The sequence below is a fragment of the Ailuropoda melanoleuca genome, chromosome 8, assembly GCF_002007445.2.
Source record: "Ailuropoda melanoleuca isolate Jingjing chromosome 8, ASM200744v2, whole genome shotgun sequence".
In the NCBI taxonomy this organism is placed as follows: domain Eukaryota; kingdom Metazoa; phylum Chordata; class Mammalia; order Carnivora; family Ursidae; genus Ailuropoda; species Ailuropoda melanoleuca.
This window is the reverse complement of record NC_048225.1, coordinates 74416525-74434761: the sequence shown is the minus strand read 5'-3', so window position 1 is coordinate 74434761 and position 18237 is coordinate 74416525. Positions and strand designations below refer to the sequence as shown.

The 18237-nt window shown below is 35.1% G+C and overlaps 1 protein-coding gene across 2 annotated transcripts in view; it reads left to right on the top strand.

Moving 5' to 3' along the window:
* Nucleotides 1-18237, top strand: part of KIFAP3 (kinesin associated protein 3) — a 143855-nt gene that overhangs the window by 18524 nt on the left and 107094 nt on the right. For both annotated transcript variants that reach the window (XM_002918565.4, XM_019798997.2), the window contains exons 6-8: nucleotides 1466-1565; nucleotides 2573-2697; nucleotides 4922-5020. In XM_002918565.4, the coding sequence (XP_002918611.1) occupies nucleotides 1466-1565; nucleotides 2573-2697; nucleotides 4922-5020 (324 nt within the window). The remainder of the gene's footprint in view (nucleotides 1-1465; nucleotides 1566-2572; nucleotides 2698-4921; nucleotides 5021-18237) is intronic.

Here is an 18237-nt window from a genome sequence, read left to right as displayed (position 1 = left end):
CTGGCCCTGCCTTACCACCTCGGCAAGAATCTCTCCCCAGAGCTGGTTCCTTTGTACTTCTCAGTTCAAGACCTCAATGATAGTGAGTAGAGTGAAGAGTGCCAGGAGCAGGCAAGAGCCCTACTGTTCCAGGCTTCACTGCATCTTTCCTTTGCCTTTCCTTCTAGTCATTTGGCAACTTCTACCTTACTTTTCAATCATAATATAAAATATATATTTATTGAAAAAAATCCCCATATAAATGGACCCACACAGTTCAAGCCAGTGTGTTCAAGGGTCAACTGTATATTCTAAGAAATACTGTCTCCCCTGAATTATAGTGGTGAAATGCCTTTAGTAATACTGGATAAACAAATTACCAGATTCTTTATTAAGTAGAACTTTGTGGAGCCTTTACACGTTAATGTATATTGCCTACCTCTTTACTTCACTCCAGAATAGTTTCGTTCAAAGCATATAGTATACCAGTGCTCTGCATTGTGAGTATAAATAACATTATGAAATGAAATTATAAGATGTTTTTTAGTTTGAAAAATTCCTCACTAAGTGGATTAATAATACTTGTTTCATAATCTGAATGGCCACAGACAACAAATAAATTGGACATTTTCATTACCATAACAAATACTAATAATGCAGTCCATAAAGTACAGTAGATTCTGAGTTTCTATTATAGAAAGTTGAATTATGATCTCTGTATAACACACAAATATTTTCTTTAATGCTTAATATTTTAAGAATTGGTAAGCCATGTAACAGTTCTAATTTGAAACCGGTCTCATTACTTTATGTTTACTTAGCATATGGTAATTCTCATTAATCAGTTCATTAAGTTTTTCCCTTTCTCAAGATAAAAATCTATCAGAGATGTTTATTCTACCCTGAAGCTAATTTGTGAAATATTTTTTGTTTTATTTATGTCTGTTGGCATTAATTTAACAACATTAAAATAAAAGATTTATTTTTGTGTGTATAAGCTTTATTTGGTTATTAATTTGCTTCAGTGGAGCTAGTGTTAGCCTGCTAAACTGCTCATTATTTTTTTAGACTTATTCTAGCTTTTTCCTTCCTCACAAACACATAAAATCAGATGTTAAAAAACAAACAAAAAATGGCACTGCAGTAGCAAGATTACAAGTGGAGATACAAATCAAGAAAGAAATGGTCTTTTTATTATTTTGTCATCCATAATGTACTTGTTATGTTACTTTACCTAAATCATATTTTACTTTCTGTTTATAATTAGAGATTTAAAAGACTTAAAGTTACATGTTATGGGTTTTTAAGTAAAAGTTGTATTTCAATTTTAAAAACAGCTTTCTGTGTTGGAAAGAAGCACCCTCCTTTTTTGTCCCAGTTCTATCTTAGATTTGTTATTTATTAGTAAGTAGACATTTAAAACCAATCACCCTTTATATCACAGGCAAGGTGAATGATCATTTTTACATGTTCCTTTTTTCTTTAGAAACTGCCCTTGGTGCATTAGCAAGAGTCCTAAGAGAAGACTGGAAACAAAGTGTTGAGTTAGCTACAAATATAATTTACATCTTTTTTTGCTTTTCCAGGTAAGTATAAAAATTAGGAAATAAAAGTAGAAGTCTGTCTCTGTTTCAGTCTGTCAGTGGTTTGGATTGTGGATTACTGGTTTGCTCAATCTTCTGTATGTCTGCCCATGCTCTGCCTCTGAACTCTTACTCTCCTTCCCATTTTCTGTCCTCTCCATTGTTCTGTCCTTCATTCAGTCTGTACTGACCCATGCATGTACATGGACACACACAGAGTAGGATAGTAAATTGGTTTAGAAGTATGGACTCTGGAAATAGGCTGAATTTGAATCCAGGTACTGCTCTTAACTGCCTGTGTGCTCTTGATTACATTACTTCTCTGTGCCTCAGTTTCCTCATCTGTAAACCAGATAGTAATAGTAACACTGTTTTTGGATAATTTTAAGAATAAAGCATGACCCAGAGTGTCAGTATATATATGTGTATGTACGTAGTGTGTATATATATAATTGTTATGTATCCATATATGCTATTTATACACATATATTCTTTAGAAAGATGTTTATTGAGACATTGTGAAAAGTTTGTAGCCAATTCCCAGAGAATTGCCTCTATTCTAAAAATGTGCCAGCATTAGCAAATAGATATTTACTGAATAAATACTCGGGTGAATGAATTGTATAAGAAACATATGCAAAAACTTGATTACTAGCATTCTCTGATAATCCATTTTATTTAATATTAGTATTGTTACATTATTGGTTTTGTTTTACAGCAGCCTGAAAGTTTAAGAGTATCTACGTAGTTAAAATGGTGGTTGATTACAAAAAATGCTTTTTATTTCATTTCTAACTTAAAAATAATTTTATTTCAGGTAAGGATAATATATATAAAGTAATCTTATAATTTTAGGTCTTTGTAGTATACCATGGGTGTATTCATTTATTGTAATATATATGTCAAATTTATTTTCTACATTAATTGTACCAATGTACAAGTGTTTACCCAGAATAACTTTCCTGAGTCTACATATTGCTCAAATACATACTAAAATCTCTTCTTTAAAGTTTTTCTCAGTTTCATGGACTTATCACTCACTATAAAATTGGAGCTCTGTGTATGAATATCATTGATCATGAGTTAAAAAGACATGAGCTGTGGCAAGAAGAGCTCTCTAAGAAGAAGAAAGCTGATATCCTTTTAGAGTGGCATTTCAGCCCAGTGTTGTTGCTTTGAGCTTTGGATGGGTGGGATAGTTCTGGATTTTGGGTTTTTTTGAGGTTTTTTTTTGTTTTTTGCCATTTACATTATTTGGAAAAATAAAAGAGTGTTAAAGGTTAAGATGAAGATTGAGACTATCAGAATGAATGTAGTTTGACATATACTTTTTATGTCTTTGATTAGTTAATAAGATAGAAGGAACGGATAATAGTGGTCCTAGATAATTGAACTGGTGAATCTCTAAGTGGCTGTATCATTATATTGCCTAAGATCCTTTGATTAGCTGAAGTCTGGCTCATCACTGTTGTTTATGTAGTTCTGCCTATGTCATAAGGTGACTTGATTGGAATGGGTGTGAATTTGGTGAACATAGTTATAAATTCTATTTTGCTCATTCAGTGCAAAAATTCTTCTCTTAATACAAATACATTTGAGAGGCCTGAAGAATGATGGAACCTATGAAAAGAATTTTAAAAAATGATCTATTTTAACCTGTCCTTCAATACAGGAATCTTTTCTGCAGCTTCCCCTACAAATTGGTTATTTACTCTCTTCTTTGACAATGTCACTGCTTATTGATTTAGTTCATTCTGTGATTTGACATCCCATTTATTATTAACATTCTTTTGCTTAGTGTACTAAAATCCACTTGTCAATAACTTCTGTCCCTTGAATCTAATCTTGCATGCTAAAGCAATATAAACTAAGGGTAGTTTCTTAAAAATCATTTTTCTTGTATTTGAAGATATTTATCATATTGCTTCTACAGATTAATTTTTCTAGATTGATAATTTTTCTAGATTGAAGGCCCTAGCTTTTTCATAAGGCTTATTCAGCAACCATACTGGTAATTTTCCTTTGAACCCAATATTTACTGATCTCTTTTAAAAAGTAAAAATAGTATTTCTGTTGTGCAGAGTATCATATGTTTCTTACCTCTCCATCATGTAACATCCAAGATACTTTAAAAATACACCCTAACACACACACACACACGTTTTGACTTTTCTTAATTAGGATCTTTCCAGGTTTAGAAATTTCCTATTTGTGCTATGAGGTTTGGACATCTAGATTGGTGTTGACTTAAACTCCGTGGACAGCATAATAATCCTGGAGACTTTAGATCATTTCTGGAGTCACAAGTCTCCTACATATACCCAAAATTCATTAAATAGGAAGGGTATGGAGAGAACTACTATTGGAACTTTTAGCAATCATTAATTTATATTTTGTGATTGTTGGGTGACAAGAACTGATATTTTAGGACATATCATATTCCTATAAGTATCAGATACCATTGATCGTAAGATGTATCATTATTCATGAACCGCTAAGAATGGAAAAAAATGCTTCAATTAAACTATGACTTATCATGGATTATAAGACATACTGAAATGCAGGAGATTCCTGTTTTGATACAAGTAGCAATCAACAAGGAGGAAGTTTTTAAGTGCTTGGGGATCCTGAAGTGGGACTTAAATAATTGATTATTTTTGCAGGTGCCCAGGGGATTATTTGGGGCCATAAGATGTAATTTAAAATTTTTGTTGACCTCTGACTCTGTAATATTTCTCTTTTGGTATCAAGTCTGAAGAGGGTACTAGAGAGCTTTAGATCTAATCAACATTATTTGAATATTCTGGGCATCTGTTTGAGGTGGAATATAGTATTCTTATTAACTAAAACACTCTCTAAAGCAGTAATCCTTTTGGTTCAGGGATCTACTTATTAATCTGCTGAAAGAGATTTGTGTACATATGTAAGATATTGTATAAAATTTCTGGGGATTCAAGTATTTGGTAACAACCCAAACGTGTTCACCCAAGGTCTCCAAGCATATCCTTGAGCCCTTGGTTAAGAAGTTCTAACAGTTATTGTGCAGAGATGAATATTTTCGTTTTAAACTATTAGCTAGAGAAAATAACTAGATAACACTGCACATAAAATATAATAGTACTTTTCTTCAGAGGGGAGGGGGTGGGGGAATGGGATAGGCTGGTGATGGGTAGTAAGGAGGGCACGTATTGCATGGTGCCCTGGGTGTTATATGCAAGTAATGAATCATGGAACTTCAAAAAAATAAATAAAGTAATAAAAAAATTAAATTAAAAAAATAGTACTTTTCTTCATAGTATTTTTCAGTAGGTTTTCTTTGCTTCAGTGAATATGGATGGTCCTTAACTTAAGTTGTTTACTTGATGAAGACCCTGAAAACCAAACCTTGAGAAAAGATTATGAAAAAACTTTTAAGAAATACCAGGGGCTTGTGGTAAAACAGGAACAGCTCTTACGAGGTATGATTTTCTAAGCAATGAGAAACACAACAAAGAGCTTACACTACATTAATTTGTTCAGTTTTTTTTTCAAATCGCTAAAGCTAATATCAGAATAATTGAAAAGTCTCTAAATTTTAATATGCTGTAAATTCTTGTTTTTAGCTTGGGTAATAATGTTTTAAGTTTTATTCCACTATTTTTCCACCGAAAGGCCCTATTCAGCTCTTAAATGTATATATATTTATAATTTATTTACTCAGAGAGGATTTTTTAATCCAGTGTCCTTTCCAATGACAGTCTGATCCTTCGTACACTAATATTAACTAATATTAGTTATAACATAGTAATACTAATATCTTATTTTGTTGCTTTCCTAGGAAATCAATATAAAATTTTTCAAAGTATTTCTCTTGATTAATAAAAAATAGTGTCTTCTTTCTGAGGTTTATTGAGAGCTCTAACAATTCAATCGTATGGTTTCACACTCATTGTATAAGATGCAAAGTCTTACGAATGTTAGAATAATGTGGGGATTTTAAGTGTGCATTCCACTCCTGCTTTGTAGTTGACTATTGATTTTTTTTCTAGTTTTGTTGAGATATAATTGACATATAACACTGTGTTAGGTTTAAGGTATACCATGTGATGATTTGGTGCACACATAAATTGCAAAATATTTACCACAATAAGGTTAGTTAACATGTCCTTCATCTCACATAATTGCCATTTTGTTGTTGTTACGGTGAGAACATTTAGTATCTGCTCTCATAGCAATATTCAAACATACAATACAGTATTGTTAACTGTAGTCACCATGGTGTACGTTAGATCCCTGGAACTTATTCGTCTTATGACTGAAAGTTTGTACCTGTTGACCAAGGTCTTCCCCATTCCCCCACAACCCAGCCTCTGGTAACCCTGAAACTATTCTGTTTTTAGGAGTCCAGTGTTTTTAGATTCCGCATATTAAGTGAGAACATACAATATTTGTCTTCCTCTGTCTGATTTCACTTAAAATAATGCTCTCAGGGTCCATCTGTGTTACCACAGATGGCAGAATATCCTCCTTTTTTATGAGTGAATAATATTTTGTGTGCACCACATCTTTATTCATCCATCAGTGGATGTTTAGGCTGCTTCCATGTCTTGGCTATTGTGAATAATGCCTCAGTGAACAAAGGAATGCAGCTGTCTCTTTGAGATCATGATTTCATTTCCTTTTACCCAGAAATGGTATTGCTGGATGATATGGTAGTTTTACTTTTAAATTTTTGAGAAACCTCCGTACCATTTTCCGTAGTGGCTGCACCAATTTATGTTCCTATCAGAGTGCAGTTTAAATTCCTACCAATTTACATTCTTTTTACTCCACACCTTTGCCAGCATTTATCTCTTGTCTTTTTAATAATAGCCGTTCTGACAGGTATGAGGTGATCTGTCATTGTGGTATTGATTTGCATTTCCCTGATGATTAGTGGTGTTGAGCGCCTTTTCTTTTACCTATTGGTAATTTGTATATCTTCTTTGGGAAAATGTCTGTTCAGAACCTTTGTCCATTTTTAAATCAATTTTTTTTTCTTTTTTGCTATTGAGTTGTATGAGTTTCTTACACCTTTTGGGTATTAACCCCTTATCAGATACATGATTTGCAGATATTATCTCCCATTCTGTAGGTTGCCTTTTATTTTGTTGATTGTTTCTATTGCTGTACAAAAGCTTTTTTAGTTTGATGTAGTCTCACTTGTTAATGATGCTTTTGTTGCTTGTGCTTTTGAAAAAATTGTTGCCAAGACTGATGTCAGGGAACTTTTTCCCTCTATTTTCTTCTAGGAGTTTTACATTTTCAAGTCCTTAATCCTAAGGATTATTTTATTTCAGTCCTTTTTCTTTTTTTCCTTTGTAAGTCCAGTTAATTTTTGTGAGTGGTGTTAGGGGTCCAATTTCATTTTTTGTGTGTGAATATTCAGTCTCCCAGCACCCCCCCCCTTTTAAAAAAACAAAACAAAACTATCCTTTCCCCTGTTGAGTATTCTTGGCTCTCTTGTCAAATATTACTTGACCTTTAAATGTGGGTTTATTTTGAGCTCTCAGTTGTTTCATTGATCTATTATGTCTGTTTTTATGTTAACCAAATACTGTTTGATTACCAAAGCTTTATAACATATTTTAAAAACAAGTTATGATGCCTCCAGCTTTATACTTTTTCAAGATTGCTTTGGCTGTTTTGAGTCATTTATGGTTTCATGTAAATTTTTGTATTTTTTTTTCTATTTCTGTGAAAAATGACATTGGAATTTTGAGAGAGGACGTGGCTCTATAGATGTCTTTGGGTAGTAGGGACATTTTAATGATAATAACTCATCCCATCCTTGAGCACAGCATATCTTTACATTTATTTATGTTTTCAAATTTCTTTCATCAGTGTCTTATAGTTTTCAATGTATAGATCCTTCACTTCGTTGCTTAAATTCATTCCTAGGTATGTTATTGCTATTGTAAGTGAGATTGTTTTATTTCCTTTTATATAGTTCGTGTATAGGAGGAATACAGCTGACTTTTGTGTATTGATTTTTTTTATCCTGAAACTTTATTAAATTCATTTATTCTAATAGCGTTTTAGTAGTTTTAAGGGTTTTCTATATAAGATTATGTCTTCAGCAAACAATTTCATGTCTTCCTTTTCAATTTGTATACCTTTATTTCTTTTTCTTGCCTAAATTCTCTAATTTTCGGTATTATATTGAATAAAGTTGTTGAGAGTGAGCATTCTTGCCTTGTTGCTAATCTTAGAGTAAAAACTTTCAGTTTTGCACTGTTGAGTATCATGTTGGTAGTGGGATTTTCATGTTAACTACTTTCTATTCTTAGGAGTTTAATATGAAAAGATGTTGAATTTTGTCAGATGCTTTTTCTGCATCTGTTGAGGTAAACATGTGATTTTTGTCTTTTATTAATGTGATGTATTTTTTGGATTTGTGTATGCTAAACCATCTGTGCATCCCAGGGATAAATCCTACTTGGTCATGGTATGTGATCCTTTTAATGAGCTATGCAGTTTGCTAGAATTTTATTGAGAATTTTTATATCTGTTCATCAGGGATGCTGGTCTATAGGTTTTTTGTTTTATGTTTTTCCTTGTAGTGTCCTTATCTAGCTTCGTATCACAGTAACTCTTCAATTTTTGGAAGAGTTTGAGAAGGATTGGCATTAATTCTTCTTTAAATGTTTGGTAGGAGTAGCCTGTGAAGCCATCTGGTCCTAGGCTTTTCTTTTTGCAAGGTTTGTGGCTATTGATTCAACCTGCTGACTCATTATTGGTCTGTTCAGATTTTCTTCATGATTGTCTTAATAGGTTGTTTCTAGAAATTTATTAACATTCTTTGTATTTCTGTTGTATTGGTTGTAATGTCTCCACCTTCATTTCTAATTTCATTTCAATCCTTTTTTTTTTGTCCTTTGTAAGTCCATTAAAAGTTTGTTAACTTTGTTCATCTTTTTAAAAGCCCCAACTCTTAGTTTTGCCAGTCTTTTCTGTTGTTTTTCTATTCTCTATTTCATTTATTTCTGCTTTGATCTTTTTTTAAATTATGATAATGTTAGTTACCATACAGTACATCATTAGTTTTTGATGTAGTGTTCCATGATTCATTGTTTGCGTATAATACCCAGTGCTCCATGCAATACGTGCCCTCCTTTTTTTTTTTTTTAAGATTTTATTTATTTATTTGACAGAGAGACAGCCAGTGAGAGAGGGAACACAAGCAGGGGGAGTGGGAGAGGAAGAAGCAGGCTCCTAGTGGAGGAACCTGATGTGGGGCTCGATCCCAGAATGCCAGGACCACGCCCTGAGCCAGACACTTAACGACTGAGCCAGCCAGGCACCCCAATACATGCCCTCCTTAATATCCTTCACCGGGCTAGCCCATCCCCCTACCCCTCTCCCTCTATTTTTTTTAATAATAATTTTTTATTATGTAATGTTAGTCACCATACAGTACATCCCAAGTTTTTGATGTAAAGTTCCATGGTTCATTACTTGCGTATAACACCCAGTGCTCCATGCAATATGTGCCCTGCTTAATACCCATCACCAGCCTATCTCAAACCCCCACCCCCCCTCCTCTCTAAAGCCCTCAGTTTGTTTCCCAGAGTCCATAGTCTCTCATGGTTCATTCCCCCTTCTTTTTACCCCCCCCTTCCTTCTTCCATTTCTTCTCCTACTGATCTTCCTACTTCTTATGTTCCATAAATGAGTGAAACGATATGATAATTGTCTTTCTCTGCTTGACTTATTTCGCTTAGCATTATCTCCTCCAGTCCGTCCAGAAGTTTTTTATTTTAATGAAGTCCCAGTACTTTATTTTTACTTTTGTTTCCCTTGCCTCAGGATACATATCTAGAAAGAAGTTGTTACAGTCAATGTCTTAAGAGGTTACTGCCTGTGTTCTCCTCTAGGATTTTTATGGTTTCAGGTCTCACATTTACATCTTTGATCCATTTTAAATTTGTTTTTGGGTAGGGTGTAACAAAGTGGTTACAAGCAAACAGAAGAAATAAAACATTCTTTTTCATGTTGCTGTGTAATTTTCCCAATATCATTTGTTAAAGAGACTGTCTTTTTCCCATTGGATATTCTTTCCTGCTTTGTCAAAGATTAATTGAACATATAGTTGTGGGTTCATTTCTGGGTTCTCTGTTCTCTTCTATTGATCTATGTGTCCTTTTTTTTGCTAGTACCATACTGTTTTGATCCCCAGGGCTTTGTGATATAACTTGAAGTCCAGAATTGCAATGCCTCCAGCTTTGCTTTTCTTTCTCAAGATTGCTTTGGCTATTCAGGGTCTTTTGTCATTTTATACAAATTGTAGGATTGTTCTAGCTCTGTGAAAAATGCTGTTGGTATTTTGATAGGGATTGCATTAATTTTCTAGATTGCTTTGGGTATATAAACATTTTAACAATGTTTGTTCTGGGCACCTGGGTGGCTCAGTCAGTTAAGCATTTATCTTTGGCTCAGGTCATGATCCCAAGGTCCTGGGATCGGAGTCCCACATTGGGCTCTCTGCTCAGTGGAGAGTCTGCTTTTCTCTCTGCCCTTCCCCCTTCTCGTCCCCTTTCTCTTTCTCCCTCTCTCTCAAAAAGAAAGAAAATCTTAAAAAAATGTTCTTCCAATCTTTGAGCATGGAATGTCTTTTCATTTCTTCGTGTCATTTTCAATTTCTTTCATCAGTGTTTTGTAGTTTTCAGAGTACAGGTCTTTCACCTCTTTGGGTACGTTTATTCATAGGTATCTTATGGTTTTTGATGAAATTTTAAATGGTATTGATTCCTTAATTTTCTTTCTACTGCTTGTACATTGATTTTGTGACTTTGCTGAATTTGTGTATCCATTCTAGCAGTTTTTGGTGGAATCTTTTGGGTTTTCTATATAGGGTATCATGTCATCTGCAAATAGTGGAAGTTTTACTTCTTCCTTGCCAGTTTGGATGCATTTTATTTCTTTTCATTGCCTGATTGCTGTGTCCAGGACTTTCAGCACTATGTTAAGTAACAGTGGAGAGAGTGGACATCCCTGTCTTGTTCCTGACCATAGAGGAGAGACTCTGTTTTTCCCCATTGAGGATGACATTAGCTGTGGGTTTTTATAGATGGCCTTTATTAAATTGAAGTATGTTTGCTCTAAGCCTACTTTGTTGAGGGTTTTTATCATGAATGGATGTTGTACTGTGTCAAATGCTTTTTCTACATCTATTGAACATACGGTTCTTGTCCTTTCTTTTATTAATGTAGTGTATCATGTTGATTGATTTGCAAATATTGAACCACCCTTCTAACCCAAGAATAAATCCCACCTGATTGGCATGAATGATTTGTGTGTGTGTGTGTATTATTGGATTCAGTTTGCTAGCATTTTGAATCTTTGCATCCATGTTCATCAATATAGGATATTGGCCTGTAGTTCTTTTTTAGTGGAGTCTTTATCTGGGTTTTGGTATTAGGGTAATTCTGACTATATAGAATGAATTTGGAAGTTTTCCTTTTCTACTTTTTGGAATAGTTTGAGGAGAGTAGGTATTAACTCTTCTTTAAATATTTGGTGGAGTTCGCCATCTGGTCTTGGAGTTGGGAGTTTTTTGATTACCGATTCAATTTTTTTGCTGGTTGTGATCTGTTCAAGTTTTCTATTTTCTCCTATTTCAGTGTTGGTAGTTTGTATGTTTCTAGGAATTTATTCATTTCTTCCAGGTTGTCCCGTTTGTTGTCTTATAGTTTTTTATAATATTCTCTTATAATTTTTTGTAATCAGTTGTTATTTCTCCTCTCTCATTTGTGATTTTACTATTTAGGTCCTTTCTGTTTTCTTTGTTGAGGCCTGATTTCTGATCTAATATGTGATCTCTTCTGGAGCATGCCCCCTGTGCCCTTGAAAAGAATGTGTATTCTGCTGTTTTAGGACAGAGTGTTCTGAATATATCTGTGAAGTCCATCTAGTCCAGTGTGTCATTCAAAGCCATTGTTTCCTTATTGATTTTCTGTTTAGATGATAGGTCCATTGATGTAAGTGGGGTGTTAAAATCTCCTATTATTACCATGTTATCAATCAGTTCCTTTATGTTTGTTATTAATTGTTTTATGTATTTTGGTGCTCCCATGTTGGGTGTATAAATATTTACAGTTGCTAGATCTTGTTGGATTGTCCCCTTTATTATGATATACTGCGTTATCTCTCTCTTGTTACAGTCTTTGTTTTAAAGTCTGGTTTGTCCGATAGAAGTATTGCTACTCCAGCTTTCTTTTGACATCCATTTGCATGATAAATTTTTCTCCATCCCCTCCCTTTCAATCTGCCGGTCTAAAATGAGTTTCTTATAGGGAGCGTATATATGTATCCGTTCTGACACCTATGTCTTTTGATTGAAGCCTTTATCTATTTATGTTCAAAGTAATTATCAATGGATGTATTTATTGTCATTTTATTATTTGTTTTCTCATTGTTTTTGGAGATTTTGTTTGACCCTTTCTTGCCTTTGTCACTTTTGTTCTCTCCTTTGCACTCAAAGAGGACCTTTTAATATTTTCTTGCAGGGCTCGTTTAGTAGCCATGAACTCCTTTAGATTTAGTGTATCTGGGAAACCCTTTATCTCTCCTTCTATTCTGAATGATAGCCTTTCTGGATAGAGTATCGTTAGCTGCAGATTTTTCCCATTCAGCGCTTTGAATATATCATGCCACTCTCTTCCGGCTTGCTAAGTTTCTGGTGATAAATCTCCAGCTACCCTTATGGATCTTCTCTTGTAAGGTAAGGACTTCTTTTGTCTTGCTGCTTTTAAGATTTTTTCTTTATCACTATATTTTACAAATTTAATTACAGTATGTCTTGGTGTTGGCCTGCTTTTGTTGATTTTGATGGGAGTTCTCTGTGCCTCCTGAGTCTAGATGACTGTTTCCTTCCCCAGATTGGTGAAGTTTTCAGGTATTATTTCTTCAAATAAATTTTCTGTTCCCTTTTCTCTGTCTTCTGGAACTCATATAATACAAATGGTATTACATTTGATGGAGTCACTTACAAGTTCCCTATGTCTATTATCATGTAGCATGATTCTCCTTTCTCTCTTTTCTTCAGCGTCATTATTTTCTATTACTTTGTCTTTGGTGTCACTAATTCATTCCTCTACTTCTTTCAGCCCACTTCATTGCATCAAGCCTGTTCCCAGTCTCATTTATTGCATTCCTCATCTCTGATTCTTTTTTAACTCTTTTATCTCGGTGATAAGTGTCTCACTGATGTCTTTTATTCTTTTCTCAAGCCCAGCGAGTATCCTTATGATTGTTGCTTTATATTCTTCATATGGCATGTTACTAATATATGTTTCACTTAGATCTCTGGCCTTGGCCTTATCTTGCTCTTTCATTTGGGATAAATTCCTCCATCTTGGCATTTTTTCTATGTCTCTGCCTTCTTCTGTGTATTATAAAACTCAGTTATGTCTCCTGTTCCTGAAAGTAATGGCCTTATGATGAAGAGGTCATATAGTGCCCAGGGCCTTGCCCTTCAGGGAGTGTCTCTGGTACGTGCTGCAGGCACCCTGCTGTTGTGTTTTGCTCTGTCCTTCAGGCCAGTCATCTGCAGAGGCTCTCCTTGCCTGCTGTGGGCAGTGTTTGGTTCCTCGCCCGAATGTGGCAAGTTTTTGTCATGTGGTCTGCTTGTGAAATGAGATCTGATACCACTTCCACCAGAACTGAGCCTCTGCAGAACTCTGGTTGGGAAACATGGTGTGAGCAGGGGTTGTGTTGATCTTCTGTGGGAGGGGTCCATCGCACTGGGACTAAGGCAAGCTTGATTGAGATGGGCAGTCCCACCAGAGCACAGTGGGGTATGTGGCCTGGCATATGCAAGTTAGGCAGCCAGTCTGGGCACTGTGCTGCTTCCTACAGGGGGCTCTCTGTTTATGCTGAGGGGCGGAGGTGGAAAATGGCACCATCTAGCCCCTTTGTTCCCAGAGAGGTGTCTCTGTGAATGCTGCCTCTCGGGGAAGAGCAAGTAATCTTCCCGCTATGTGTCCCAAGCATTCTTCAGATTGCTGTTTCCACACTCTCTGCCCCTGGGTTGTTTGCCTACTTCTCTCCAGGAGTAGGTAGGGTAGTGCCCTCAGAACTCTATTCCAGCCAAGCCCACTGACCTTTAAAACTCCAGGCTTTAAGCCCCATTGTGCAAGAACTCAGGAAATTCAACCCCTCTTGTTTTCCAAGCCAATGGCTTTGGGGAAACATTCTCCTTGTGTGTTCCCTGGATTCCCCCCCGCCCCATATATATATATCTCACCCTTCTCTGCAACCATGGTTCCCTCCCCTCTGAAGCACCCATGATCCGTTTCTCCCCTAAGCCATGTCTCTGCACTTCCTACCTTCTTCGATGTGGCTGCTCCTCTCCTTTTCATTGTAGAGTCTGTTCTCTCTGTCTTCAGGTTGATATCTGGGGTATTTAGGATTATTTGATAGCTGTCTGGTTGGATGAGATAAGCCTAGGGTCCTTCTACTCCACTGCCAACTTCCTCACTCTCACTTTTTATGAACTGAATTTTTAATTTATTGAGACTTGTTTGATGGTGTTGAATATGGATTCACATGTTATATGTGCAATTGAATGTGCATTCTAATATTGTTCTGTGGAGTGTTCTATAAATATCACTGAGAAGTTAGTTGCTAATGTGTTCAAGTCCTTACATCTTGTGTTTTTTGTACTGGTTCTATTAGTCAAATAATAATATTAAAATATCTAAATTTATGGATTTGACTATTTTTCCTTCAGTTATATCAGGTTTTGCTCCATGAATTTTAAAGTTTTATTCTTAAGGATGGAAAGATACAGGATTGTCATGTCCTCTTGATTAATTTGTCCTTCTTGTCATTATGAAATGATCTTCATTATCTCTGGTAATATTCTTTTATCTGAAATTACTTTTCCTTATATTAATATAGATACCCCAGCTTTATTGTGACTAGTGTTAGCATGTTATATATTTGTCCATCCTTTTACTTTTAATATATTTATATTAAATTATTTTTTTATACACAGTACATAGTTGATCTTGCTTTTATTTATTTTTTTTAGCTTTTCCCCTCTTTTTCCTCCTTTTTTGCATTCTTATGGATGAAGGGTTGTTGTTGTTGTTGTCTGTTTTATCTCTTTTGTTGGCTTCACTATGACTCTTTTGTTCCATTGGTTGCTTTTATGTGTTTTAAAAAGACATTTTTTTTCCTTTTTTGAAATGTTTTCACTGGTTTAGAATTTAAGGGTGACTTTTCTTTCTATATACCAAAGACATCTTTCCATTGTTGACTTGTTTGTATTGTTTTTACTGACAAGTCTTCTGTCATCCTTTTTTTTCTTTTTTTGTCTGAATAAAGTTTCCTTTTCTCTGCCTGTTTTCAGATTGTCTCTTTATCATCTGTTCTGACAAGCTTGATGATGATGTGCCGTGCTTTAGTTTTCTTCATGTTTCTTGTCCTTAGGTTCATTGTACTTATTAGGACCGTGGGTTTATAATATTTATCATATTTAGACAGTTATTGGTTATTATTTCTTCAAGGACTTTAATTACAGGTATATTAGGCCACTTTAAATTATTCCACAGTTCACTGATAATCTTTACATTTTTGCTGGGTTTTTTTTCCCATTTGTTTAATTTTGGAAATTTTCTGTGACCATGTCTTCAGTTTCACTAATCTTTTCTTCTCCAATCTCTAAACTGCTGTCAGTCCCATTTAGTATAATCCCATCTCACTCATTATAGTTTCCAGCGCTAGAAGTTAATTTGAATCTTTTTTATATCCCCCACGTCTCTACCCAAGTTTCAGAACATCTGGAAAACAGTTATGTCTGTTTTAATATTTCTATCTGAACATTCTACCCTTGGTGTCTGTTTCAATTGGCTGATTTTTATCTCCTTATACATTGTATTTTCCTCCTTTTTTGAATGGCTGACTATTTTTGATTGAATGCCAGGAGTGTGAAATTTATATTGTTTGGTGTTGGATATTTTTTTTATTCCTCAGAGTATTTTTGAACTTTCTTCTGGGACATAGTTAAATTATTTGGAAGCAGTTTGATTCTTTTGAATGTTTTTATCTTGATTTGTTGGTGTGGACATAAGTACATATAGTCTAAAACTTATTATTTCCTACTTTCAGGACAAAACCCATCTGAGTACCTAATGCCCATGAATTATGAAGTTTCTAGTATGGCAAGTAGAAACAAGCATCATTTCTAGCCTTGTGTGTGTACTGTGTACTTTTTCTTCTAATTCTCTTATTTTGTTCTGTTTCCCACCTCAGATTCCTAACTGGCTAGTACTCTGCTCAATATACAAGGTAGTCCTCTGCAGAAGTTCAAAATTCTCTCTCTGTACAGCTTTCTCCTCGATGGCATTCTTTTCTGTGAAATCTAGCCACCTTGGCTTCCTTGGTACCTTGGTTCTCTCTCTCTTCAACTTCAAGGATTCTTTGGGGTTCTGCCAGGATTTTCCCTCTGTGTCATGACCTGGAAACTCTCAAGGCAGTATTCTGGGGCAATCATAGGACCATCTCACTTATTTCTTATCTGTTGGGTCACTGTCCTTCATTATCTGATGTTCATTGTTGTGAAAATCTTTATTTTGTATATTTTAGTCTGATTGTTGTCATTATTGTTGTTTCCGGTAAGTGTTTAAATCTGGTACCCATTACTCTTTTGTATTAATTTCCTAGGGCTGCCAAAACAAAGTACCACAAACTGGCTCATTTAATAAAACAATAGAAATTTATTCTCTCACAGTTCCTGGAGATTAGAAAGCCAAATTCACAGTGTTAGCAAGATCATTCTCCCCCTGAAGACTCCAGAATACTTCCTCTTCTCTTCTCAGCTTTTGGTGGCTTCTAGTAATCCTCAGTGTTTCTTGGATTAAAGCTGCATCATTCCAGTCTCTCCCCCATCTTCACATGGTCACCCTGCCACTGTATCCATGTCCTCTCCTATTCTTGTAAGGGCACAAGTCATTGGATTCAAGGTCTACCCTAATCTTTATGACTCATCTTAACTTAACACCTCTGCAAAGAATCATTTCTAAATAGGGTCAAATTCTGAGGTTCTGTGGGACATGAATTTTGGGAGAACACTTGCAACCCATTATGTCCCGCTTGGTTACAAGCAGAAGTCTACTATTTGCTTTTTCAGTACAACTTTATTTAAAAAAATTTTCTATTGATTCGTTGAGTGCAAAAACACTTTAAATCAGAGAACATACAACACAAATTTTTAATTCCCAGTTTTTTAAGTATATTTTTTGGTTTCAGATAGAGAAACTAGCCTTTTGTTGACATGAATATTAGGGGAACAGATCTAAAATACAGCAAAGATTGTCAGCACATCCCACAGTATTTGCAGGAACACCTGTCTGTGGAAACACAGCATGGAAAATGGCGTCAGAACTATCCTGCAGCATAGAAAATGGGTCCAGAATGATCCTGCAGAAACTTCCTAATGAAAACAGCCCAGTCACTTAATCTTATGGCTGCCACAGAGCCCCAGCCAGGGCTTCCTTTGCCGCTCCAGAGATGCTGTGCAGAGCCTGTGTGCAGCACTTGTGTGTAGCCAACATATAAGGTTGAAAAAGTCGAAGGTCCCTAGAACAGTCCAGGTCCTAGGACGCTCCCCTCCCTCCCAACTGAAAGAGACTTTAGATTTCAACACAACTTTAAAACCTTTTAATAGGGCCTTGCATGGAAAGTCAGCATGATGCAATAGTGTAAATATGTGAGCCTTTGGATTCTGATGGGCTTGAATTTTAATTTAGCTCCATCACTTTTTTGCTATGTTGGTAGGGCAAGTTATTTACCTTCTCTGAATCTGTGGTTGCTCATCTGTAAAATTTATAATAATTCTTTCCCCATAAAATTTTCTTTTAAAGATAAAATGATTAACTCTTTATATATTAACTAGTACAGCGCCAGGCATACAGTAGCCTAATTAGTATGAATTGCCTTTACAGCTCAAATATTTGTTAAGTAAATTAAATATTTACAACTATTGCATATATTTCTTATATTCATTAAGGTGTAGAGATGGCTTATAAGAATACGTGAAATGAAATGCAAAAATAATGAGTAAACCAAGGCCATAGGATTGTGTTGATCATAATAGCCTACAAATTCTGACAGAAACCTTTCAGGTCTTCACTCTGAAGCTTCCTGTCAGTCAATGCAAAATGGAAAACATTATATGTTACAAATTCTCACTGTCAAAAGGGAAGAATCGTACGAGTTTCTTACGAGAACCTAAGCATTTTTATTATAGGTATCTAAAAGAAATTTTGCTTAGAATTAGTAGACAGTGCCTTAACTTGGTCTAGTATAACAATTGCATTACTGAATTTAATATGGCATTTTCTGTAGTAACTATCAGAAAATCAGTTTGAATATGTAAAATAGGTTTTAGTATACTCATACTTAGCTCTAGCTATACTATTCGTTTGGATTATAGTTCTTTTTGTTGTTAATATACAGTGTTATCTTAGTTTCAGGTGTACAGTATAGTGATTTAACAGTTCCATACAATACCCTGTGCTCATCTCACCAAGAGCACTCCTTAATTCCCATCACCTGTTTAACCTATCACCCACCAACCTCCCCTCTGGTAACCTTTAGCTTGTTCTTAGTTTATAGTTCTTTTTAACATAGCAGCTCCTAGTTATTGACG